Source organism: Monodon monoceros, unplaced genomic scaffold (genome assembly GCF_005190385.1).
Source record: "Monodon monoceros isolate NGI ecotype Baffin Bay Population unplaced genomic scaffold, NGI_Narwhal_1 Super_Scaffold_3, whole genome shotgun sequence".
NCBI classification, from domain to species: domain Eukaryota; kingdom Metazoa; phylum Chordata; class Mammalia; order Artiodactyla; family Monodontidae; genus Monodon; species Monodon monoceros.
The window spans coordinates 54373203-54400441 of NW_021703780.1; the positions used below are offsets into that span (position 1 = coordinate 54373203).

General features: G+C 38.3%; 1 protein-coding gene across 1 annotated transcript in view; it reads left to right on the forward strand.

Moving 5' to 3' along the window:
• The window catches only part of LRRFIP2 (LRR binding FLII interacting protein 2), a 105716-nt gene that overhangs the window by 23003 nt on the left and 55474 nt on the right, over positions 1-27239 (forward strand). The window contains exons 4-7 of the mRNA XM_029243298.1: positions 15878-15964; positions 17194-17244; positions 23922-23978; positions 24077-24121. Coding sequence (XP_029099131.1) covers positions 15878-15964; positions 17194-17244; positions 23922-23978; positions 24077-24121 — 240 coding nt within the window. The remainder of the gene's footprint in view (positions 1-15877; positions 15965-17193; positions 17245-23921; positions 23979-24076; positions 24122-27239) is intronic.

Sequence of the window (27239 nt, forward strand, 5' to 3'; positions counted from 1 at the left end):
ATCTGAATCTCCCAGGTTGCTTTTTCAATGTACAGATTCCCAGGTGTTACCCCATACTTGCTAAATCTGAATCTATGAGGTTGAGCTTATAAATCTGTATTTAAATACACACACACACACACACACACACACACACACACAATTAGGAATAAAAACTAACAGAACCCCCATAACAATTAAAAAGGACAAATAGCTTAATCTTTCCTTTTTTTTAAGTTAAATCTAAGCGTTTAATTTGTCTTTTCCTCACTTCAAATTGTTTTTTGAGGTAGACAGGGTATACCGTAAATAAAGAAAAATAGCTTCTTTTTCCTCCTGCTTACCGTCTGCTAAAGTATCCATGCTTCTCAGTTGGCCCCAAATGAGGCAACTAGAGGGAATGAAGAGCAAAAGAAACAAAAGGCATGAATATGTTCTGCAAACTGGATAATTTGCATGCTAAATGTGGAACCGAGTGCGCTTTAAAAATTGTTGTAAAATACTCATAAAATTTACCACTTTAGCCATTTTTAAGTGTACAGTTCTGTGGACTTAAGTACAGTCACATTGTTGTGCAACCATCATCACCATCCATCTCCAGAATTCTTCTTATCTTGTAAAACCTGTTTGCATTTTTAAAAGATGTTGAAATGTTTGAAGATTGCTCCATGAAGGCAGGAATGTGGATGGATCTAGAACTCCCGCCGTGTCTGTAATAGGCATTTTGCTGCTTTGCTGGGTGAGCATGTGTGTCACAACTCTGTGAAGACCTCATAAGAGCAGGTGTTGGAGGAGGTCAGCAGCAGGTTCTCTAGGGTATCAGAAGGCCAATCTGGATGCTTACCTTTCTCGCTTGTTTGACTTTGATTGTCCCACAGGTTTGGGGGAAATGCAGTTGGAGAGTTGACTTTCAGTGAAAATTACCCGAAAGCACAGAGTGTATCAAATGGAGACCCTTAGGCAGCTAGCCTCGCAAAAGGAGAAAGATAGGGATGGATGAAAGCCAGTTATGCCGCCTTACCACGGTCAGTTTGGTGAGTGTTATGAAGAGTGTTCCTATGAGAAGTAGAAGCTTCTTGGAGGGTTTGCAAGCAGTCTTACTATGGCCTCACTGAAGCCTGGAATATTCCTCCTTTCCTTGTTGTAGAGCTGAAATTATGAAGAAAACGTGTTTTCTGCACATCTCTTCAAATGGAAGTCATCAGAACGTTGCTTATTTTTGAACCTGATGATTTGAAAGCCCTTGCAGTTCTAAAATTCTGTGATCTCTTTTGAGATTCAGGACCCAAAGAAAATTCATACTCATAACACACAACTCTCTTGAATCTAAAGAATCAATGACAGGCATAGAAACCGATCATCTTTTATAGGAGTTAGGGTCTAGTAAGTGGAATGTTTGGAGACTTTTACATTGAGCAGAATTTACGTGTATACATATTTGGTGTGCAAACCTACTTGTAATAATAAGGAAGAAAAAGAAACTATGGCTATTTAACATTTGTAGCTGCTAGAACTTGGATTTCATTTTTTTAAATAACTTTATTGAGATATAATTCACATAACATATAGTTCACTCATTTGAAGCATACCATTCAATGGTTTTTACATGATTCACTTTTAATTTGTGGTTAAAATATATATAAGAAAATTTGTCATTTTAACCATTTTTAAGTCTACAATTCATTGGCATTAATTACATTAACAATGTTTTATAACCAGCACCACTGTCTATTTCAAAAAATCTTTCATCACCCCAGACAGAAACTCTGTAACCATTAAGTAGTAACTCCATTGCCCCCTCTTTTAGCCCCTGGTAACCTCTAATCTACTTTATGTCCCTATGAATTTGTCTAATTCTAGATACTTCATATAACTGGAATTATACAATATTTGTCCTTTTTGTGTCTGGCTTTTTTCACTTAGCATAATGTCTTCAAGATTCATCCGTGTTGTAGCATGTGTCAGAACTTCATTCCTGTTTTTTTTTCCTTGTAAATAACTTAATTCCTTCTTTTATAGCTGAATGATGGACCATTGTGTGTATATATTACACTTTGTTTATCCATTTATCTATTGATGGACCCTTGGTTGGATTTTATTATTTTGCTGCTTAAAGAGGTAAATTCTAGGCATCTGGAATGATGAGTAGTGAGAACCGGAAGTTTGTGGTTTTGATTATAGATTAGCAGCCTGAGAAGGATACAAAGGGAAGAATTGTGCTTAGTTTAAAAGATACTGTCCAGAGGGCTTCCCTGGTGGCGCAGTGGTTGAGAGTCCGCCTGCCGATGCAGGGGACACGGGTTCGTGCCCTGGTCTGGGAAGATCCCACATGCCGCGGAGTGGCTGGGCCCGTGAGCCATGGCCACTGAGCCTGCGCGTCCGGAGCCTGTGCTCCGCAACGGGAGAGGCCACAACAGTGAGAGGCCCGCGTACCATAAATAAATAAATAAATAAATAAGATACTGTCCAGTGTTATTGTTTTATGGAATAATAATCATAATAGCTTGATAGAGCTTATGATTTTCTCATAGTTATTTAGCTATTTTATTTGAGTATTCATTTTTAGGCCATGTCGAACTAAGGATAAAAAACTCTTGGCAAGGATAGCAGTTTTTTAAAATGCAAAGAATTACCATAATCAATAATAATTATGGGTAATACCATCTTCCGTTTAAGAATAAAGTAGTTTTGGGGGCTTCCCCGGTGGTCCAGTGGTAAGGAATCTGCCTTCCAATGCAGGGGACATGGGTTCGATCCCTGGTGGAGGAACTAAGATCCCACATGCCGCGGTGCAACTAAGCCTACACGCCTCAACTAGAGAGCCTGCATGCCACAAACTACAGAGCCCATGCGCCTTGGAGCCTGTGTGCCACAGCTAGAGAGAGGAAACCCGAACTCCACAACTAGAGAGAAGCCCGCGCACCACAGGGAAAAGATCCCGCATACCTCTATGAAGATACCGTGTGCTGCAACTAAGACCCAAAGCAGCCAAAAAAATAAAGAAAAAAAATTAAAACCTTAAAAAAAAGATTAAAAGAAAAGAATAAAGTGGGTTTCTTTTTTAAACGTGAATTTTGAATGTCATTCATTTAGTAAATGTTTATTGAGCACTTACTCTCTGTAGATGCTGTGTTAGGTAAGGAGGACAGGGAATGGACAGGTCTAACATGGTCATTTCTCTTTTTGGAGCTTAGGGTCTAGAGGGGAAAATTGACGCTAAAAAATCATTACATAATGGACCTGTTCTTTGATTTTCAGCTTCTTTTTTTTCTTCAAATTTAATGTCTACATTTAATATTGTAATTTCTGTCTTGAAAGCTGTGATTGTCAGTGTATATCACAACCAGTGGCATTCTTAGAATTGAGCAAATGTAATAATATGTTTATTTACAACTGTGCTAAATGCTTTGAGTGAACAGTAAATGATTTCATTAAAGAGTGTGTGATGGGGGACTTGACATTTTGGGGGCTTTGGGAAGGCTTCCCTGAGGAAGCGCCCTTTCAATTGAGTTTTGAAGGAGGAATGCAGTGATTTAGGGGAAGCAGTTGTCAGATGCGGGGAGGAGCTTTACAGTCAGAGGGAAGAATGTGTGACAAGCTTGGAGGCTGAAAGAGTGTGGAGAATTCAAGGAGTAACAACAGCACAGCTAACATTTGCTGAGCTCTTATTATGTACCAGGCACTATTCTAAGCTCTTTAAACAGATTTAATCCTCTTGATAACTCTATGGGGTGGTCTACTATTCTCATTTTATCCGTGATGAATCCAAGGCATGGAGAAGTGAGGTAACTTGCGCAAGGCCACATAGCTAGAAAAGGGTCGAGCTGAAATGTGCACTTTGGCTCCTACACTCTTAATATTTGCCTCCCGTGATATCACTGTTAACTCTGACACGTACAGCAAGGAGGAGAGCAGCCAGAGAGGTAGGCAGGAGCCAGGTCACACAGGCCGGTGGTTCTCAACTGAGAGTGATTTTGTCTAGCTGAGGGCAGTTGGCAGTGTATGAAGATATTTTTGCCTGTCACAACAGGGGGAGGGGCGCGCTAGTGGCATGTGTGGGGAGAGGCCAGGGATGTTGCTAAAAATGCTACAGTGCACAGGACAGTCCCCACAGCAAATGTCAGTAGGGCTGAGGGTGAGAACCCTGATATAAGATTTTGGTCTGTGTCCTAAGAGCAAAGGAAAAAACATTGAAGGGTTTTGTGTAGGGGTATGACGTGAACAGATTTGTGCCTTCAGAGGATGACTTTCCTGCGGGTTGGAGATGATATCACAAGGAGACGTTAGTGGATGCGGAGAGATGAGTCATGAGACTTGCAGAGGCATTGGTGGCCTGGCCTAGAGTGATGACAGTAGGGATGGGGAGAGGCGGTTGGAGTGCAGAGGTAGGAGGAGGTGCTCAGCGAGTGGCAGTGCTTAGGTGGCAGAGAGGGGAGGTTTGGGGTTGTGCATCCTCGGGGTGGTAGGCAACGTTAGTGCGAGGAGGAGGTTTGGAGAGGGAAGACCATGAATTTATGTTAGGACGTGTGGTATTTAACGTGCCTGTGAGGCATTTAAGTGGAGATTTTGAAGAAGCAGTTTGGGGATTTGGATCAAGAGGTCAAAGGAGAAATCTGGGCTATACATACATATTTGAGACTTGTGCACATGTAGGAAGTAATTGAAATCATGAGTTGTGGATGAGATTGTCTAGGGAGAAAGTGTAGAGTTGAGGATAATCACTCCTCAGGCTGAGCCCTAAAGAACTCTGTGATTTCAAGGTCATGTCTTAAGTCTTTCTTAATTTTGGCACTTTTTTGATCACCCTTTTGTGTTTGGTTCAGGTTGTTCTTTGCAAATTGGATTTGTCTGAAAAATTAACTGCACAGGAGGCAGAATTACTCTTATTTAAAATACCTTTCAAATGCCTTTAATACACTCAATGGTGGTACACAAAAATTTATAAAAGATTATGAAATAGGAGTTAATTTTTCAGGGTTATGAAAAATGAATGTTTTTCTTTCCATTTCTGTCCAGTTAAAAGTTTTCTTTAAAAATTCTCCCCCTTTGTACTTACTGTTTTTAGTAGACAAATTCTTTGAAAGAGCAGACCTAAGTTGTCGTTTTTAGTCATTTAGGAATCTTTCCAGTGGCATTAGTACATGAATGCAGCCAATTCCTGTCAAGTGCAGACCTCTCTGTTTTTTCCCCAAAAACCCACTGGAACTGAGGCAAAGGAGGGTAGGCGATGTGGTTGGGCATCCCTCCCGCCCCCGCAAATCCAGGGCTCTGTGATGGCCAGCGTTACTCTCGGTATCTCACTGTTCCTTGATTTATCCCTCTAACCAGAATTAAGGGAGGATTATTGAGCCCTATTACTTAGTTTTGTGTCAGCGTGACTAAAAAATATTTGGTATAAAGTTCATTGTCACAATCTTCACCATTCCCATGAGTTACAGGTATTTGGAGAAAAAATTCAGATAGCGCAGTACCCTTATCCTAAATGTAAGGACGCTACTAGCAACCCCACCGCCACCCCCAGCACACACACAGAGTATCTCTACCACAACTGTGGGTCACATTTCCCCTTCGGTTAGATGCGTCATTGCTGAGCCAGAGTTTCAGTCTTCCTGTGCTATCTATTTACTAGATTGTAGTCAAACCTCAGTAATAAAGTCTATAATATTAAATTCCTTCTCTCATTCCAAAAGAATATTTTGCTGTCAAAAGTTTTCTAAATAAAAGGAAGATATAGTTGTTTGACATCAGAAGAAAATGGGTTAAAATCCCTAGATTTTATCTAATACATATTGGTGTTTATGCTCAGAAAAATTTATATAGTTGGTTTTCAACTACCAAAAGCTTTAAAAAAATGGTTAAACACAATTATATTGTAAGATCTAATTAAAGGGATTTCCCTGGTGGTGCAGTGGTTAAGAATCCACCTGCCAATGCAGGGGACATGGGTTCGAGCCCTGGTCTGGGAAGATCCCACATGCCGCGGAGCAGCTGGGCCCGTGAGCCATGGCCACTGAGCCTGCGCATCCGGAGCCTGTGCTCCGCAACGGGAGAGGCCCCAACAGTGAGAGGCCCGCGTACTGCAAAAAAAAAAAAAAATTAATTAAAAAAAAAAAGAAATGCACCTCTTTAAAAAAAGAAAAGAATAATCATTTAAAAAAATCTAATTAAGAAAAATGGTACCTAAGATTTTCTACTAAAGGGAAGTTGCTAGGAAATTGAGTAATGATTTTTGTTTGTTAATTTGGAAACCATAGCAACACAGTAAATATTATGTCTCTTAATTTGTCTTCCAGTGTTCTTTTGGCATGAATGTCATGGAAGAATAAACAAAATTAAACACAGTAAACTCTTGAGGCTTTAGCTACCTGAATTAGTCATTTGCCTTGAATGTTTCACTTTCTAGAATTTTGTATTTCAAATTTCTTGATATTAAAGTGTGGTCTGTAAAGGTCCAAATTATACCTTATTTTTCTTTCTTATGCCAGTTGCATGGATTTTATATTATGGATATACATGCAGGCTGGCAGTTCCATGTTTGGCTCAGTTCAGTGCATTTCTGTCAAATCATGAAATTTTAATTTGCCTCCCTTTAAAACTGTCACATGATCACAGCAGGACAAAAGTTTAAAAGCTAGAGGTTTCCCTTCCTTTAAAGGCATTTGAGTGTGTGTTATGTTCTATTCTTTTTGAAAAATGTTAAATGCAGAAAGGTTTTGATAATAATGTCAGTACCCATGAGCCTACATTAAATGATGCTAACATTTTGGGACAGTTACTGCAGACCTTTTCTTATAAAGATCAGAAGGAAGGGAGAAGACATTATAAACCAAGTTTAGGGCCCTTTATTTTACCCCCAGGCCTATTTCCCCTTCCCCCACCCCAACAGGGAACCACTATAATAAAATCATGAGGTGTCCTTCCTGTTCCTGTTCTAAAGGTTCTAATACATATCACTATAAACAGTATTGTTTTATGGGTTTGTGTGTGTCACTTTCTAAGTGTTCTTAGGCACAGGGGTGTGAAACAACTAGAACATGTGGGAAGCTGCTAGAATAACAGCTCAGTTTGGCTGGAGAGATGGTGGGGGGAATGGGAGATGATGCTGGAGAGACCAGAGGGGCCGATCAGGAAGGGATTTGTGTGCTAAGGAGTTCACGTGTGATTTCGGCATCTGTGGGGGTGCCCTTGAAGGGTAAAACCTTCTTCAGATTTAGCCACCATGTAAAGAGTGGTAAGGAGAAAACTAGTTAGGAAGCTTTGTTGTCATCTTGGTGACAGTTGATGAGAGCCTGAATTAAGGCAGTGATAGTGAGAATGGAGAGGGAAGTTTGGACTGAAGAAATAGTAGAGAGAGAGAATCTTGATGAGAACTATAGCTGAGATTTAGTGACAGGGTATGGACGGGGGGATATAAACGAGGGAGGAAGGAGCCTTACGGGGATCCTTCATTTCAGTTCTGGGTAATGGGACAGCTGATGGGGACATAAAGAGGAAGAGGAACTTTAAGGGAAAGATTATAAATTCCATTTGTGATATAGCAAATCCGAGGTTCCAGTGGGACAGCCCCAGTGTTTAATAGCCAGTTGGATCAGGACTGTGACAGAAAAGTCTGGGTTGGACACAAAGCTTTGCAGACTCTCAGTATCACCCAGGGAGGGAACATAGAGTGAAGAGAGTGAGATGAAGCCTGGAAGCTTTGGCTATATTAAAGTTTAAGGAGCTAGCAGAGAAAAATGAGCCCATGAAGGATTCTGAGGAAGAGAGGTCAGAGAGTCAAGAGGAAAACCAGGAGAGACTAGTATTGCAGAAAGCCAAGAGAGGAGAGTTTTCAGAAGAAGTTGCGTGGCAGTGATATGGGAAGCCAGAAAGGACAAGTGAGATAAGAAGAGAAAAATTCTATTGGGTTTGGTAGTCAGAGGTCATAAGTGACTTTGGTATGAGCAATTTCACTGAAATGATTTGGGCAGAAGCCAGAAAGCAGTCATTTGAAGGGAGTGGGGAGTGAGGAGGGAGGTGCTAGAAAAAGTTGGCTGTAAAGAGAAGACGAGGCATAACTGAACCAGGATGGGACTGTTTGTTTGTTTGTTTGTTTGTTTAAAGATAAGAGAGACTTTGAACCTACTTATGATGAGAAGAACAAACCAGTAGAGGAAGAGAGTGTAGACAGAGGAGAGAGATCAGATAGTTGAGGCAAGGTCCCTAGGGAGGGTGGAGTTCACATCATAGCACAGAGGCTGTGTGTCTCTTTATATATGGACATGTCCATATATGTTTTATATGTATTTTTATATAACTTTACATTTGTGTTTTATGTGTATATACATATATTTTATATTTATATTGCCATGTAACTTTATAATGAACTCTCTTGCCTTTGACTCTTAGGATGATGGATTCAAACTATTTTTTTTGAAGTGGATTAACTTTGTTTCCCCCCAGAATATTCAGCCCCCCCAGAATAGTTCCAAATGAAATTTGACATGTGGGTTATATTCCAAGGAGACAGAGGGCACTGTCCAGTGGATAGGATAGATCCTGCTTTACTTGTGGACCCACAGGACAGATAGTTATAATAGGATTGGCCTTAGCTGAGTTTCTGGTTTGGAAACTGATTTGGGCTGATTTGGTTTATTTTAGCCTGTTCAGTGTTTATTTGACCTAAGCAGTAATAGAATCTAAATTTAAAATTCTTAAAGTGTAAGGATGCTTTTGGGTATTGGGCATCATAAAGTATATTATGGCTAATCAACCACCTGTTCCTTGGTGCAGATTAATTTAACAGTGTGTAATGTGGGAATAACACGGATAGGAGGAGAGTTGGAATGGAGAAAGTGAAGTTAGAGTTAGGAAATAAAGTATCCTAGGTGAAAGTGTAAGGGCCTGCTTGGAAGAGGGGGAGTCTGTAGGAATGGATATTAAAGGTTGCATTTAAGGGATATTGTAAAGAAGGTTTAGTTAGGAAGTAGGAGTCCCTGAGACTGAGTTTTCAACAAGGGTTCCATTTCTGGAGACTGAAAAATAGGGAAGCAAAAGCGTATTCACTGAGGGAAGATGAGGTTGCTTTTATTCACTCTTAGTGTATGACAGGAGATCCACTAGACAGTTAGAAATGTAGGCTTTGATTCTGGTCAGAGCTTGAGTTGCTAGATTTGAATCATTCTCGTTGGCTGATAGTTGAAAATGTGGAGTAAACAGATGAGAGGAAAGGCTGTGTAGAGCAAAAGGAGAAGATTAACTACATTTGGGGTAAAGTCATGGTCAAAGAAAAAAGGGAACCAGAATGGTATAGTTTCACAGAAAAGAGAGAATCTATGCTAAATTGAAAAATCACAGGTTAACTTATCCAAAGTAAACTTTTATTATTTGCCTAAGGATATGTTCTTACACTTGGGGTATAAAGATATAAGTTGTGGCAACATAGTTAAGAGCATTAACTGGAGTCAGATTCTAAGGATGTGGATCTCAGTTCCAATACTTGCTGGCCAGGAGATATTAGGCAAATTACTTAATCCTTCTGTACCTCAAGGTGTTACTTTGTGGATTAAAGGAAAATAAACACCTAGCTTTGCTAAGTGTTCAAATGATGGTAGTAATATTAATGAGGTCTCATCTTTTCTGTCATCTTGAAAGTTTGAGTTTTGATTCTATGAAGATCATTCTCAAAACATTGTTTAATTTTATAAATATTGAGAGCAAGGGTAAGGCCCCCCCCCGCAACAGAATTAGTACAGTTTGAATTGGGTCCTGATATATTGCCAGAGCTTAATCATTATTTCCCACATGTGTTCCTTGGAGCATAATCCTTGAAGAATTACTTAGGGCTTATTTAGTAATGTGGTTAGGTAAGTCTGAGAAATGCTTTTTTATTTTACCTTTTTCTTGGCAATTCATAATGTGTATTATTAAAGATTTTAAAAAATTTAACCTGGCATTTTTCAGGCTTACTCGATCATAAGATTCCCTTTCTCCCATTTTATATACTGAGTTTTATGTGTTGGAGTTTTACATATTTTACTATTTATTTAATTTAGCGTTATATTTTTTATTCACTGTGTCTCATTTATTTAAAAGTTTTTAATTGAGATATAATTCACATACTGTAAAATTCACCATTTTAAAGTATGCAGTTTTTAGTGGTGTTTAGTGTATTCAGAAGGATGCACAACCACTGCCACTTCCTAATTACAAATTAGAGACATCTCATCAGCACAGAAAGAAACCCCATACCAATTAGCAGTCACTGTCCATCTCCCCCTTACTCCAGCCCCTGGCAATCAGTAATCTACATTCTGTCTTTGGATTTTCCTATTCTGGACATATCATATAAGTGGAATTATACAATATGTGAACTTTTGTGTCTGGCTTCTTTCACTTAGCATAATGTTCTTAGGGTTCATCCATGTTGTAACCTATATCAGTACTTCATTCCTTTTTATGTCTGAATAATATTCCATTCTATGGATGATACCACATTTTGTTTATCCATTCATCAGTTGATGAATATCTGGGTTGTTTCCATTTGGGGGGCTATTATGAGTAATACTGCTATGAATACTTAATGTACAAGTTTTTGTGTGAACACATGTGTTTGTTTCCCTTAGGTACATATCTAGAGGTGGATGCCAGGTCTTATGGTCTATGTTTAATGTTTTGAGGAACTGCTAAACCATTTTCAGTAGCAGCTACACCGTTTAACATCTCCACCAGCAATGTGTTCTGACTTCTCCGCATCCTTGCCAACGCTATTTATTTTCCATTTAAAAATTTTTTTGTTACAGCCATCTTCGTGGGTGTGAAATGGTATCTCAGTGTGGTTTTGATTTGCATTTCCCTAATGACCAATGATGTTGAGCATCTTTTTGTGCGCTAATTGGCTACTTGTATATCTTCTATAGAGAAATGTCTATTCAAATCCTTTGCCCATTCTAAAATGGAGTTACCGTTGACCCTTGAACAATGAGGAGGTTAGGGATGCCGACCCTCCCTGCAGTCAAAAATCCCCCTGTAACTTACAGTTGGCCCTTCATATCTGGGGTTCCTCTGATCTGTGGATAATGTAGTTCTGTAGTATTTACTATTGAAAAACATCCGTGTGTAAGTGGACCCATACAGTTCAAACCCATGTTGTTCAAGGGTCAGCCGTATTTGTCTTTTTATTGCATCTCACGTATTTTTCTTTTTTTACATCCCCAAACAACATAATACAAAATTCTGATGTTAGAGGAAAAGTCCCTAATGTAGAAGCACTCAAACCATAGTACATGTTTAGTCCTCATCTTTTCCATTGTATGGTTCCTAGTTATTAGTTGAGTGATAAAGTGAACATTCAACGAATGTATAAGGTTTATGATTTAACACAATCTAAAGCGTTTATTCCATGAGTGATCAAGGCCCATGGTTTTTGCTGTCATTTTGTTTTTCCACTTGCCCCAAGCATTTAGTGAGAAATAGATTTATTTCTATCCAAACATATCTTTATTTTTTTGTGTTTTCATTTTCACTGCTCTAGGAAGAATAAATTCCTATACCTATCCAATTACATATTTCCTTTAATCAGCTTTTATGTGCCTAATATTTGAAAGCATAATGATCAGAATAATGTTTAGAAACCTGGTCCAGTACTTACTGGATTTCACAGGTAACTTCTGAACCTGAATTTCCAGTTCCTGAATTTTCCTGTTAACTTGATTTAAAAGTTTGGGTCATGTCAGCCTAAAGACCATACAAATACTTAAATGATTTAGGCTCCTGAATACTTCTGATTTCATTCATGTCTTATGCTAACTTTTAAGTTAACTAACCTTTTTTTTTTGAGGTAAAATAAACATAACATAAAATTTATCATTTTAATCATCTTTAAGTATACAGTTCAGTGGCACTAAGTACATTTAGATTGCTGTGCAGTCATCACAACTATCCATCTTCAGAACTTTTTCATCATCCTTACTGAAACTCTGTACCCATTAAATAATAACTCCCCATTCCCTTGTCCCCACCAGCCCCTGGAAACCACTGTTCTACTTTCTGTCTCCATGGTATTTGACTACTTTAGATCCTTGAGATAAGCAGAATCATTTAATATTTGTCCTTTTGTGTCTGGCTTATTTCACTTAATAATGTCTTCAACAACATTGTAAAACAACTATACTCCAGTAAAACTTTTTTTTTAAGACTCAACTTCCTCATATATTTTATTTATTTGTTTGTTTGTTTGTTTATGGCTATGTTGGGTCTTCATTGCTGTGCACGGGCTTTCTCTAGTTGTGGCGAGCGGGGGCTACTCTTCATTGTGGTGCACCGGCTTCTCATTGCGGTGGGCTTCTCTTGTGGCTGAGCACAGGCTCTAGGCGTGCGGGCTTCAGTAGTTGTGGCTCGCAAGCTCTAGAGCCCAGGCTTAGGAGTTGTGGTGCACAGGCTTAGCTGCTCCGTGGCATGTGGGATCTTCCTGGACCAGTGCTCGAATCTGTGTCCCCTGTATTGGCAGGCAGATTCTTAACCACTGCGCCACCAGGGAAGTCCTCCAATAAAATTTAATTTTAAAAAAACATCTTCAGAATTCATCCATGTTGTAACCTGTGTCAAAATTTACTATTAAATTATTACTATCATGTAGCCTTTTAAAGGCTACATAATATTCCATTGTATGTACATAACACATTTTGTTTATCCATTCATCTGCTGATGGACATTTGGGTTGTTTCCACCTTTTGGCTATTATGGATAATGCTGCTATGACCATTGGTGTACAAATACCTGTTTGGGTCTCTACTTTCAATTCTTTGTTGTATGTACCCAGAAGTGGAATTATTGGATCAAGTGGTGATTCTATGTTTATTTTTTTTTTAGCCAACTTTGTTTTGAACTCAGTTAAATCCTCGTGGTCCTTTAGTTTTTTATCTTTTTAATTTTATATCTGTCAGGGTGGGTTTAAACGAATTTGCAGTAGCTCTTTTACGCAATAGTATTCTGAGGGGAAAGTGCTAGTGTTGGTACTTAGAAGTATGCTTTGTGTACCTATAATTTGACTATTTCAAAATATGTCAGTATAAGAATAGAGTACACGTCTTGTCTTACCAGATTGGAATCACCGTTAGCTCCTTGCTACTCCTGTCAGGCACGTGGAAGCAATGTACAGAAAAAAAACAGATAAAGTAATTTTAAATCCTCTTTACCTTTTTAAAGCTTGCCTTATTTAATACCAACTCCAAGGGAGGTAATATCTGAGTTTTGCATAAAGTTGGCTAAGTAACAAAGAGAAGGATGTTTTTCTGGCTCTGAAGCCCATGTTCTTTCTGTTATACAGCAGTTAGGTCCCTTCCTTTTTTTTTTAATTTTTAAATTTAATTTTTTAAATAGTTGATTTACAGTGTTGTGTTAGTTTCAGGTATACAGCTAAGTGATTCAGTTATACATATATTATACATATATCCATTCTTTTTCAGATTCTTTTCCCATATAGGTTATTACAGAATATTGCGTAGAGTTCCTTGTGCTATACAGTAGGTCCTTTTGTTGTGCAAGAAGTTGTATTAGAGAATAGATTTCAGTTACCTATAATTTAGGTTTGGTGAGAGAAGTCCTGTTTTAGAATAGATTGTGCAGAATTGGCCACAGATCTCAGGAGGATGAAATTGACATTCTCAATAAATTTCTAAGGGAATCTACAAGTGCAAAGCTAATATAATATAATATAATATAATATAAGTGTAAGTGAAAATTCCTACACATTGCTGTGGCTTTCTTAAATTAAAAAGAGAGATTTGAAAATATTTCCCAGAAAAATGATACTTTGTAATTTTAAAACGTATTTGTTATCTGCTGAAGCATAACTTAGCCTTGAAGTCTTTCTCTATAAAATACAAACTCTGGTAAGAAAATGGTGACCATTCATAGAGGGGTAAAGAAGGTGGGGAATGTAGGGTTTTTAATGATAGAGGCCAATGTAAAATTCATGTGAGAACACTAATTGCTCTGGTGATGACAGTGTGAGAGCTTTCAGTTGGCAGATTGCCGTTCACTTTGCAGCTTTTTTGCTACTTAAAGGTCAGTTCAACAGACTAGGAAATCGCCAAAATTGGGGTAGTTGAAAAAGTAGTAACCATTAAACTGTCTCCTCTTCTTAGAAGCCTGCTGTGACCTTGCCAGGCAAAACTAATTGCTCCTCCCTGCATGCTTCCTTCCCTTTAAACATTGTGTTTGTCTCCCTTGGCAAGTTTGTGAACGTCTTCAGGGCAGAGGTGGCATGTCTTAACTCTGTATTTTCAGTGCTCAGTATAATTGCTTACACACAGTAGACCACTTTAAACATTGGCTGAGTCTCTTCCTAGTGCGAGACTTAGGCACAAATATAATAGCATGAGAAGCAGCAGCTACTGTCATTATCAGAAGAGAGGGGATGTGAATCAGAGTTGGGATGTGGCCAAGAACTGAGGAAACCACCGTAAGAGAAACCAGAGAGAAGATTTTTTTGTTTCATGTGGTACATCAAGCTGTTTCGTTGGCTCATTTCCTCGATACTTTGGCCCATGACCTGAAAATCTCTTGTTTATTTAGCAGGCACTGAGGCATGACATTTGTGGGGTGACAGAAGTATGTAATTTTAATACCATATAATACCATGTAGTACATTTAATACAGTGTAATAAGCCACAGTAGGCACATGTCCATAGGGTATTACTCTGTGAAAGAGGGACTGGGGGAACCCTTCATAGAAGGTAGCACGGTAGCTGAAGAAGAGAGAAGGGAGACTACCTCCTACCAGCAGTCTGTGAAGAGAGGCTTAACCTCCCAGCACAGTAGATGGAGTCCAGGAGTGGAGGGAGGTGGATGCGGCTGGCACAGGTGGGGCACGTAATGGGAAATAAGGTGGAGAGATGACTGGGAGAAACCTTAATCTCTGCTTTTGCTTTTCGTCTCCTGTCTTCTCTTTGTGCTGGTCTATGGAATTTTTGCTTTAACCATGAGTAATGGGGAGCCACTGGAGTATTTTACACAGCAGAATGATTGACATGATCAGACAAAGGCAGACTGGCAATCATGTAACCACATAGAGGATGAATTGAAGGGCAGAATCTGGAGTTGGGTAGATGATTTGGAGACTGTTGCAGTATCCAAACAAGAGATAAAGAGTTCCTATTGTATGATTTCATTTATATGCTATGTCCAGAAGAGGCAGATTCATAGAGACAGAAAGTAGATTAGTGGTTGCTAGGGTCTGGGTTTGGGTAACGGGGAGTGACGACTGATGGGTACAGGTTTTCCTTTTGGGGTGATGAAAGTATCCTGGAATTAGATAGTAGTGATAATTGTGCAACTTTGTGAATGTACTTGAAAACCCACTGAATTGTATCTTTTTAAGTTGTGGATTTGATGGTGTGTGAATTATATCTCAATGGAAAGAGAGAGAGAGAGGAAGAGTTCCTGAAACAAGCAGGAACAGTGAGCATAAAGAAACCTGAGATGGGTTGGAGAGAAACTCAGTGGTCCAGAATTGACAGGACTTGGAGAGGGAATACTGGCAAGGTCCAAAGTGAAATAGAGGCTGGCCCTGCAGTTTCTAATCTGTATGATTGAATTGATGGGGAAGAAAATTCTGGAAGAAGCAAGTGCATAGAAACATATAATGAATTGTGTGAAATGTTTTGAATGTGTAATCAAGGCAAGCAGTTGACGGTAAAGGCCCAGATTTCAGGAGAGACTCTGGGACTAGGAAAAGAAGTGAGTACGGACGGGATGTTGATGGAAGAAGTCAGTCAGGCTGCTGGTGGACGACATCTTGCCCCCCACCCTCTTTGGGAAGTAATGTCCCATTGGCTCCTTGTCCTCCAAGCTGATGTACAGGTGTGGTGCTGGTGGTGGTGGTTTTTAAATAAAGCTGAATCTTTACATTACTTTTCAGGCAGAGGCAAGACTGGCAGCAAAACGGGCTGCCCGAGCAGAAGCAAGAGATATCCGCATGAGAGAATTGGAACGGCAACAAAAAGAGGTAATTTGGATGGATAACCCTGGTTTAGTGTTGGTCTCAAAAATATCAATACTTGCCTAGTTTCCGTCTGAAGTAAAACTGGTTTCTTCTGAAACACTGGGAATAGAGTAACCTGATGTATATATTTTAACAAGCCATTTATGTCAGCAAGTTAAATGCAATATTTGTTTTAAATCATAATAGCAAACACATATATAGCTCTTACTCATTATAAGTTATTATTGTGTAATAAGTGCTTGTAACAGCTAAAGTAGGCTTAGCGATGACAAAGTTATTTCCTGTGGTCCTAAATGTCCTGGAATTTTGATTAATTATGTTATGATGTCTGTATAGTAAAACTGAAATCATAACAACCTTACAGTTTGTAAGCATATTTAATAATAGAAGAAAATATTCATCTAAGAAAATGAAAAAAAAAAGCACAACTGTAAGATGGGTGGAACTCCAGTTTTGTGTTACAAAAACTAGTATCTGTATATAGGTCAAAAACTACTGGAAAGACGTGATTACTACCAGTACTTTGGTTTATCTATGGTGGAATTATGATTGGTTTTATGTTCTTATGCTTTTCTATAGTTAATACATTTCAATATGTTTTAATTATTGGAAAGAAAAGCAAAAAAATTTTTTTTCTAAGTAGGCATATAGAAATTGGGTTGCTTTAAAATGAAACAAATACTCTTTTTTACTCTTCCCTTCTGACATTGACCTAGCTCCGAAAATTCCCATAAAAAATATTTCTGATGTTGTATTAGTACGAAGTGGGGTGTAAAACCTGCAGGGCAGTATTAAACACTTTATTTTGAGGTTGGTGGTGGATCTTCTGTTAATGTGTTAAAGAGATGTGCATAGAGTCCATATTGTCACAGCTCAAAAACAAAACCAAAAGCAGTTAATATATTGCTAAATTTTTTAACCTCATAGCTTCAAATATGAATGCAATTCTTGGCTTGAAATGAAAATGTGACAATGTATTGTCTTTTATACTCCTAAAATTATAAGGATACCGTTATTAAGTATAAGTTTTATTTATAGTTCTCTAAACTACAGAGGACCATATATCTCTATTATTGAGCATATTTAGCTTAGTATGTTCTGTATTTTGAATGTGTAACAACTTTGAATTAACAATCATTGCTGTTCAGAGCAAATGTATGTGATTAATTTAAGACTTTTCATAGAATGCAGTATGTTGGATGCTTTAGTTTATGAAACTTTTGCATTTGTAGCACTCTTATCATTCCTTTGATCGGAAATGGGGACAGATTCAGAAGTGGCTGGTAGGCCAGGATTGCCCGCCCTGCATGTTGTGATCAGTTGCTGAAATATGCAGTCTCGAAGTAAAACATTGACTAATCGTTTGCCAAGTAGGAGTGTTTGTCATGTTTGAACCTAAAGGTCAGAGAGTGTCTCTAATGCCTGTAGTGGACCAAGTGTGTGCTTGGAGTCCAGCCATTTCTGTTGTAGTTACAGCCTCACACTCATCTCATGAATGCTCCTGACCAAGAAAGATTGAGTAGATGAATGTGTTTTATTTCTATGGGTTTGTTCTTCTGTCCCTCAGATTTGTCCCTCTACCCCTCTCATTCCTTCCACTGCCCTCCACCCTGCCTCTCCTTCCCTGTTCCCTTCTTCCTTTCTCTCTTTTTTTAAAAAAACTAAGTCAGTAGGGTTTTCATTGAGGGATGACCCAAGTCATTCTTTCATCTCCTCTGAAAATTACTTTTTTTGTTTTACCATCACTCCCAAATTTGTTAGCTACAAGAACAAACTGCAACCAGTAGAGTATTAGTTACTGTGAATCATTCTTAAATTTGAACTTTTTTCAGTGTTGATAAGTCTCCCAGCTGCCTCCTATTGCAGGGGTTGTTAGCTTGGTATGTGAATAGGCATGGGGGATGGGGCATGAAGCCTTAAAATCTCAGGCAAGGATTTGAGTATATGTATGTTTTCATGTGAAATGCCCACAGGCATTTTTATCATCAGATTCTCAGAGGAGTCTGTGATCCTAAAAGGTTAAGAACCACTATCTAATTGTTGCTGAACAAGCGACTTTCATAAACAAATCCCTTTTAGAATAGCATTCTAAGGTATAACCAGAATGAAAATATTTATGACTGTATTGACCTACACATTTAAAACTTTATCATACTTCTCATTGTGATATTTTAGAAAAGAGAGAAAAAAGATGTTTGGTTGCTTAAAATTAAGCGAATCCTCATGTATGTGTTTGTTATTTTGGAGTGGAACCTGTCCTTTCTTGTTACTAAAGCTAGCTTAATTATTTTTATTTAGAGTGTCTTCTGCATGTAACTGGCTTAATATTACTGATGATGTCTTAAAAATGTTTGGTGTGAATATAAGAAATCGGTTTTACTTACAAAAATGGAAATATTAATTTCTTCTTTTAATTGTGTATAATAGTTCTCAAATTAAATTGCCTAAGATTTTAATGTCTTAGGGCAGACCAAAACATTAAATAAGAAGAAAAGTCTAAGTTAGAAGTTTAATATTTGATTCCTATGTTTAAAGGCCATGAAGATAAACATATTTTTTATCTCTGTGAAAGGTGTGCAGGTCAGGCAGTGAACATGCTAGATTTTCATGGAAGGGGGTTAGAGGCTTAAAATGCAGGTGGCAACTAACCCAAGTCTTCAGTAATAGGTAGGATTTGGACATGCAGGGAAGGTGGGGTTTAGTTTCGGACGGGAATAATTAACACTCTAACCCCTTCTGACACTTGCTTTTACTGCTTTAAAACTGATTTTTCCTCTCACTTCTTACCTTATCCTTGTCTCTCTGGCTGCTTTCTGTCTATGCGCTTATAGTATAAGTTGGCATGTGATAGTCACAATATAAAATATAAATTACTAATAAATTTATAATGAAATAGTGTATATACAAACAATTGGATTGTCAGTTATTAGAAGGAAGAATCTTCCTATATTAAAAATTTCCCCTAATTTTATTACTTTTTCATCTGGGGGCAGGCTGTTGGGATGTGAATAGGGAACCCAAGGGCGTGAGGCTCAGGAATGAAGCTATTGTTGAGTGCATATCTGTGTGCCAACACTGTGCTCATGCTTTTTATATATGTGTTCATTCCCCATTATAAGATAGGTACATTATTTCCATTTTATAGATAGGTGATAAAGGATTGGTGAAGTAAACAACTTGCTTCGTTGTGACAGACACAGAATTCTAAGGGATGAGAGGGTGCCCCATGTGCGAATAATGGAGCGGGAGGTAGAAGGACCAAGAAGAAAAGGGCCTATGTCTCTCCGGGCTTCCAATTGGTCTTAGGTTAGCCAGTGCTTCTGTTTATAAACTGGATGTCTGAAGCAGTGGCGTGTTGGTGACCTGAAAGAGTAAATGCAGTTTCTCAAGTTTCCTAATTTAAAACTGAGGGAATGGCTGCAGCCTTGAATTAAGTATTTGTTGTCAGAGAAGATGGCCAGGTGTATTCACAGGGTTGTGGGCTTTTTTTTTTTTTTAATAAAACCACTTCATCCTCACTCCAAGTGAACTTTTAAAAACAGAATATGGGGTTTCCCTGGTGACGCAGTGGTTGGGAGTCCGCCTGCTGATGAGGGGACACGGGTTCGTGCCCCGGTCCAGGAGGGTCCCACGTGCCGCAGAGCAGCTGGGCCTGTGAGCCACGGCCGCTGGGCCTGCGCGTCCGGAGCCTATGCTCCGCAACGGGAGAGACCACGACAGTGAGATGCCCGCATACCGAAAAAAAAAAAAAAAAAAAAAACCAATATGTTTTATTTCCATTAACTTAACTTGAATGTATCAAAACATAATTTTCCAGAAACCTTTAACGATAAATATCCATCTTTAAAGGCATTGTCCTGTTCGTTCAACTTTGGATCCTTTAAACTAATAAGGAGACTCCCAGGACAATGAAAATGTTTTGTTTTCCTGACGTGGAAGAGAGGGATACTCTGCCTTGTAATTGGTACCTAAGAACACAGTTTGCTGAAATTTTTTCTATTGGCTTTCTGATGCTAGTAATTCAAGAAAAGCCAATTGGCAGTTTCAATACTACCCCAGAAATACCTGCAAAAGGAAGCTTTTTTTTTTTTTCTTTTTTTGTATTCCAGAGGAGGAGAAAGCTCTGAGTAAAAACCGGGATACCTTGCCATTTTCTTCATGTTCTTTCTATGTAATCAGTCTGGATTTAGCCGGTATAGGTTCAATGGTCTGGTGAGTTAGAAGATATGAATGCTGATCCCAGCTTTCTGACTTTGTTGATTCCTAATCTTTTTGTGCTGCAGGGTTTTTTGTACTGTAAAATGAAGGGATCAGACTAGATGATCTTTTTTTTTTTTTGGTACGCGGGCCTCTCACTGTTGTGGCCTCTCCCGTTGCGGAGCACAGGCTCCGGACACGCAGGCCCAGCGGCCGTGGCTCACGGGCCCAGCCGCTCCGCGGCATGTGGGATCTTCCCGGACTGGGGCACAAACCCGTGTGCCCTGCATCAGCAGGCGGCCTCTCAACCACTGCGCCACCAGGGAAGCCCAGACTAGATGATCTTTAAGAATCCTCTAGCTGTTAAAAATAATTCTAGAGTTGGTGCTAGGGTCTTTTCTTTTATACAAGGGTTTCCTTCTGTTTCTTCCTATTTGCCACTGTGCAAAAGTATTCCAGGTAAAGGGAGTAATTTAAGACTACCTGAATACCTGCCTTTCTGTAGAAGAGTAGCGCTCCATGGCAGACTCTTAGTAAAATGTGTGCTTTGAGTCTTATTTGGTGTAATAAGAATTTGCTTTGAGTTTCCCTTACTGTTTGTATGGTTGCCACTAGCCATATGTGGATAATTAGGTTTGGATTTAAATTGATTAAAATAAAAAATTTCTCTCCTCAGTTGTACTTCTAGCAGTTCAAGTGCTCAGTAGCCACATGTGGCTAGTGGCTACCATACTAGACAGCACAAACATAGAACATTTCCATTGTCACAGAAAGTTCTGTTGGATAGTGGTTGTTTAAGGGGTCATTTATGACTATGGAATAAACTGTATTCTCTCAGTTTACATTAACCAGCCTGTATGGGTTTACATTTTATTCTGTAGTTCTTCTGAACTCCTTTTAGGCCATTTTTTTCAAATGGGGCTAAAAAGAAAGCTGTGTAAATCTAGGGGTATATCAATACTTAATAAGATATTGTTATTTAGGATTATTTTTATAATAGGTATAATTCAGAATAAATATGAATTCATCTGTCTGCTGCATCTTTAATGGGCTGTGCTCTTTAGAGGCAGGTTTTTAATTTCTTTTTAATTAATTAATTTTTTATTGGAGTAAAATTACTTTACAATGTTGTGTTAGTTTCTGCTGTACAATTAAGTGGATCAGTTATATGTATACCTATATCCCCTCCCTCTTGGACCTCCCTCTCCCCCTTCCCCCACCCATCCCACCCATCTAGGTCGTTGCAGAGCACCAAGCTGAGCTCCCTGAGCTATACAGCAGGTTCCCACTAGCTATCTGTTTTACACATGGTAGTGTATTTATGTCAAACCTAATCTCCCAATTTGTCCCACCCTCCCCTTCCCCCACTGTGTCCACATGTCCGTTCTCTACGTCTGCGTTTCTATTCCTGCCCTGCAAATAGGTTCATCTGTACGATTTTTCTAGATTCCATATATATGCATTAATGTACGATATTTGTTTTTCTCTTTCTGGCTTACTTCACTCTGCATGACAGACTCTAGGTCCATCCACATCTCTACAAATGACCCCGTTTCTTTCCTTTTTATGGCTGAGTAATATTCCATTGTACATATGTACCACATCTTTATCCATTCATCTGTCAATGGACATTTAGGTTGCTTCCATGTCCTGGCTGTTGTAAATACTGTAGCAGTGAACACTGTGGTACATGTGTCCTTTTGAATTATGGTTTTCTCAGGGTATATCCCCAGTAGTGGGATTGCTGGGTAATGTGGTAGTTCTATTTTTAGTTTTTTAAGGAACTTCCGTACTGTTCTCCATAGTGGCTGTATCAATTTACATTGGCACCAATAGTGCAAAAGGGTGGGCTTCCCCAGTGGCGCAGGGGTTGAGAGTCTGCCTGCCGATGCAGGGGACACGGTTTCGTGCCCCGGTCAGGGAAGATCCCACATGCCGCGGAGCGGGCTCGCTGAGCCTATGCTCTGCAATGGGAGAGGCCACAACAGTGAGGGGCCCACGTACTGCAAAAAAAAAAAAAAAAAAAAAAAAAAAATAGTGCAAAAGGGTTCCCTTTTCTCCACACCCTCTCCAGCATTTATTGTTTGTAGATTTTTTGATGATGGCCATTCTGACTGATGTGAGGTGATACCTCATTGTAGTTTTGATTTGCATTTCTCTAATAATTAATGATGTTGAGTATCTTTTCATGTGTAGAGGCGGGTTTTTTAGAGTGCCATTGTGTAGTAGGTGGAATGAAAAGAAAGGGTAGAGTAAAGATTGAGCATTAAACCATGTATGTCACCCTAGTACCCCAAATAATACTGGGAGGGGGCATGTAGAATTAACTTGCCTGTGTAGCACAAGGCTCTTTATACTAACCAAGCTAACTAGCCTAGAACTGGTTACCACTTAATAAGCTGTACCTACTCTGCTGGGCTAACACACATGCTCCCCAAACTTTTGTGGTATATCACCTGATAATCAAAGAAAGGGAAGAAACTTGCTTGGCTCCTTACAGATTACATGTGTCTGTTACATAACAAAAATGTGAATCGGTGATGAATTCCTAAAGATCAGAACACCATATTGGATATTGAGTTATTGAATCATACTGGTGCTTATAAACTGACTTCTGAACAGATTTGATCAAATGCATCAATGTACACAGCACATGACAACCAAGAGTTTTTTGGACTTGTATTCAAAGATCATGACCAAAATAAAACATTAAATTGTGGTGTTTCAGTTGAATTACTGTTTCTGGATTTGAGATGAATGGTCAGGCATAGCCGTCTGCTCTGCCTGCATGATGATAGTGCTGTATCGTCATGGGGTGTTGAAGGATTGATGCATTTTGGAAAAAGCAGTGTTGATTAGCTATGAACTCAGCTGGACAGTTTTGTGTAGATTCTTAGTCAATGCAAATTACTTTAACACTTGGGACTTTGAAATTCTGATCAGAAGTTTCTTACACTTGATTAGGTTCTAGGGACTAGTCATTTAATTTCACGACTCTGTACTTAATGCTCCAGTGCTAATAGCTGAATATGGAAAAGTTTAGAATTACGTTTAATTAGTCAACTGTTTGGAGGTTTGTTTTTTTTTTAACAATCTTCATAAGGCATAACTTTGAGTAACTTTATCAATTCTGAAATATTTATTCGATTTCTTCTAATTTTAAGTAGTTTTTCATATTAACAACACACAGTCAGGGGCTATTTCATTTAGTTGTTCTCTTCTTTTCCAGTTAGAGTGGTAAAAGAAAAAGAAAAAACTTTTTTTGCGATGAGCACAAAATTATAACCCAAATCTTTTTAAAGCAACACATTGTCACCTTAAACCACATCTGTAATAAAATAAACATTTCTTCCTGCCTTGGGTAAACATCATAATGAAAAAATAGATCACAGTCTGCTTTTAATGCTGACCTCAATTTCTGTTTAAGTATACTTGCTTATTTTTATCTTGGTACATTGAACTCCCTTGGTCATATATAGAGTACCTTCTACAAGTGGTCAGATCTATCTATCTATCTATCTACCCATAGATAGATAGATAGATAGATACATGATAGATACACACACACACTTGTTCAAATAAAAACACTGCCAAGATTATTTCTACTTTCTTTCCAACTGAGGGACTGGCAGCCCCAAACCCAGCTTTTGAGGCTGAGCTGTCCCTACCGCCTGCTGTGGGGAAGGTGCTGCTGTGCTCAGCTGTTCTGACCAACAGCCCTCAGCTGAGAGATTAACTCTCCATGTACTTTCTCCTTTCCCAGGATGAGTTGGAAAGGGCCAGGTATTCCCACCGGTCCAGTCATCATCGTCCTTCTCTGGTTTGTAATAACCTACAAACTTGCCTCTAATACTTTTCCTCATCAACTTGCCATGGTCACTCACACACCTTTACTATGTTTGTTTTTATTTTTATCAGGGAGTTGAGGATGCGTTGTCCATTCGAAGTCTTGGCAGTCACAGGGTTGGTATTTTAAGTTGTTTACACCCCCATAGCAAAGCTATCCCTTTGCCTTTTTTTTGTGTGTGTGTGGTACGCAGGCCTCTCACTGTTGTGACCTCTCCCGTTGCGGAGCACAGGCTCCGGACGTGCAGGCTCAGCGGCCATGGCTCATGGGCCCAGCTGCTCCGCGGCATGTGGGATCTTCCCGGACCGGGACACGAATCCGTGTCCCCTGCATCGGCAGGCGGACTCTCAACCACTGCGCCACCAGGGAAGCCCCTGCCTTTCTTTAAAACACAGAAATATTGGCAAAGCTATTTCATTGGAAAATGATGCTTTCAAATTATTGCTGTAAGTAAATCAGTTCTAAAATCATGAATATTTTCATCTATTAACATATATATTCACTTTTTCTATAAAAGGACCTTTGATTTTGGAAAACCATCACAAAATAATAAGGTTAATTTTATAGAATAACATCGGCATGGTTCTAGCTTTCAGATTTTTCCTACTTTGATATTTTTTAAAATGACAATTTATTAAATAAAATTTATTATTTTGGAGCTTGGGTGACTAATTATAGTTTTTATTCAGTGGGAAAATTGAGCTTCTGATTTTAAAAATGCCTGTCTTATCATACTTATAGAAATTATCATGCTTCAACATTTTGATTAACATTTTGTAGTTTGTCTCAAGTTTTTAGCGTACATCATTGTAAATCAAGATAAATGAGAAATCGCTCATCAAAGGCTTGCATATTGTGCCAGGAAACTGAGTCTCTTCTTAAAGAATTGTGCTTTAAACCTTAGAGCAATGCTTTTTTAATTTACACATTGATAATATTGTATATGTACTTACATCTAGATTTTTCATCAGTAAAATTATCTTTCTTGCTAAGGTCTATATTGGTTAATTCTCCCCAGGTCTAGTTTTCTTCCTATCTTGTATAATGTATAAAAATACACTATATTAAACTGAGTGTGTTCTGGTATACTAATTATTGATGTGTTTGTATTCTTAAATAGTCTTTTACTCTGGTTATATTTCTTATTGGTGAATGTAATCTACTGTCTTTTTAGAATAAGTTAGTAAACTAATTCTTGAATCATAAGTATTTTGGTTAATTATAAAAATTTAGATTTATAAGAATATTAAAAAGCCTTTATAGAAATCTAATCAGTAGTTTAAGAATGATTTTGCAGGGGAAATACTTTTTTTTGTTTGTTTTTGTTTTGTTTTTTTAACATCTTTATTGGAGTGTAATTGCTTTACAGTGGTGTGTTAGTTTCTGCTTTATAACAAAGTGAATCAGGGCTTCCCTGGTGGCGCAGTGGTTGAGAGTCCTCCTGCCGATGCAGGGGACACAGGTTCGTGCCCCAGTCCAGGAAGATCCCACATGCCGCGGAGAGGCTGAGCCTGTGAGCCATGGCCGCTGAGCCTGCGAGTCCGGAACCTGTGCTGTGCTCCGCAACGGGAGAGGCCACAACAGTGAGAGGCCCGCTTACCTCAAAACAAACAAAAAAAAACCCAAAGTGAATCAGCTATACATAAACATATATCCCCTTATCTCCTCCCTCTTACATCTCCCTCCCACCCCTCTAGGTGGTTACAAAGCACCAAGCTGATCTTGCCGAGAAATACTTTAAGAAAAACTTGTCATGCTTCTCCCTGGAGATATTGTTTTTATTCTCACAGGGAGTTAGTCAACAGAAGCTTAAAAGTTGAGCCTTTAAGGGCTTTGAAAATAATCCCATCCTTCCTCTTTTCAAAAAAACGTATGAGTTTTCCCTTTACTTTTCATTGTAATGTTAATAGTGTGAAGTTTTACACAGTTTTTATCAAGCAGATTATGTGTAAATTTGTATGGAAAACTTGATTATATATTAGTTTAACCTAATGGTAAAACCATCCAAGTTCAACCTAATTTAGGGGCCTTTAAAACATCTGCAAACAAACAAAAAAGAAATCTGCAATTAAATAAATAAGGAATTGTTTATCCAGGGTGTCTATAAAGTAATGAGGTTGATTTTCATTTCATGGAAATTATATCATTAAATAAATTTAAGATATAACTAGAACTCTCACAGTATTTTATTTCATTATGGTAATTATGAAAATTTGCTGTTATGGGAAAAAGAGTAAAGCTCCTAATTTTAAAAATCAGTATGCAAACTTAAAGATTAACAAAAAATTTTACCCTGTAGAGGAGACTTTGGAACTTTACTGTGTGTGAGTGTACATTTAGCACATTTAAAATATTTAGACTTTTCTGGAAATGTCTGATTTGAAATGAAAGCTCACTAATAACATAGTTTAAAAGAAATGTAATTGAGATAAGAGTTTTTTTCTTTTTTCTCTTAACTAGATAATATTGGGAGTTCTAAGTTTTCATCAGATTATTTGCTTTTTAAAGTAACTTTACCGTCTACATTAAACTGAATAAATATGTAGACAACTTTTGTTCTCTGTAAAAATAATTGTGATGGTTTAAAACACTGACCTAAATTTTATTGGGATTTGCTATATTATTTGGGGGGTTTTGGTATTTCTCTGCCAGTTTTTTTTTTTTTTTTAACTTATGAGCTGTATATTAAAATGTCTAAGACTTTTGGACCTTGTATTTGATATATGAACATTAGATATAGGTACCTGGATATGAGGCAGATGTATTTATGGTTTTATGCCACATTCTTAGGACTTTGATCTTTCCTTTTGTCCAGTTAACTTTCAGGTACTGCTTTCTTGAAAGGTGTCCTGCCAGGAGCTATTTGGGCTGGAGATGGTAACAGTGTTATAGACATTCTCCATAAAAATAGAAAGAGCAAAGATAGTTCAAGACTGAATGGTAGGTTTGGGGAAGGAAGATTAAATCAAAGCCCTGAGTCTAGAACTGAAACAATCTGTTTCTTTAAAGAACATCTACCTTAAAAAAGAAAAAAATCTTACAAAGTGCTTGGTCACTGCTTTATACAGTGAAATACAAGAAGACTATAAGGAAGAGATCCAAAATTAGAAGATGAGGTGATCTTGAATCAGAGTGGTAGAGATACATTGCAGTTTTAATTGGTGGAGATTTTTACTGTTTTTTCTATCAGTTCCTATTTATATATCAGTTGCCTTAGTATAATTTTAATGAAGT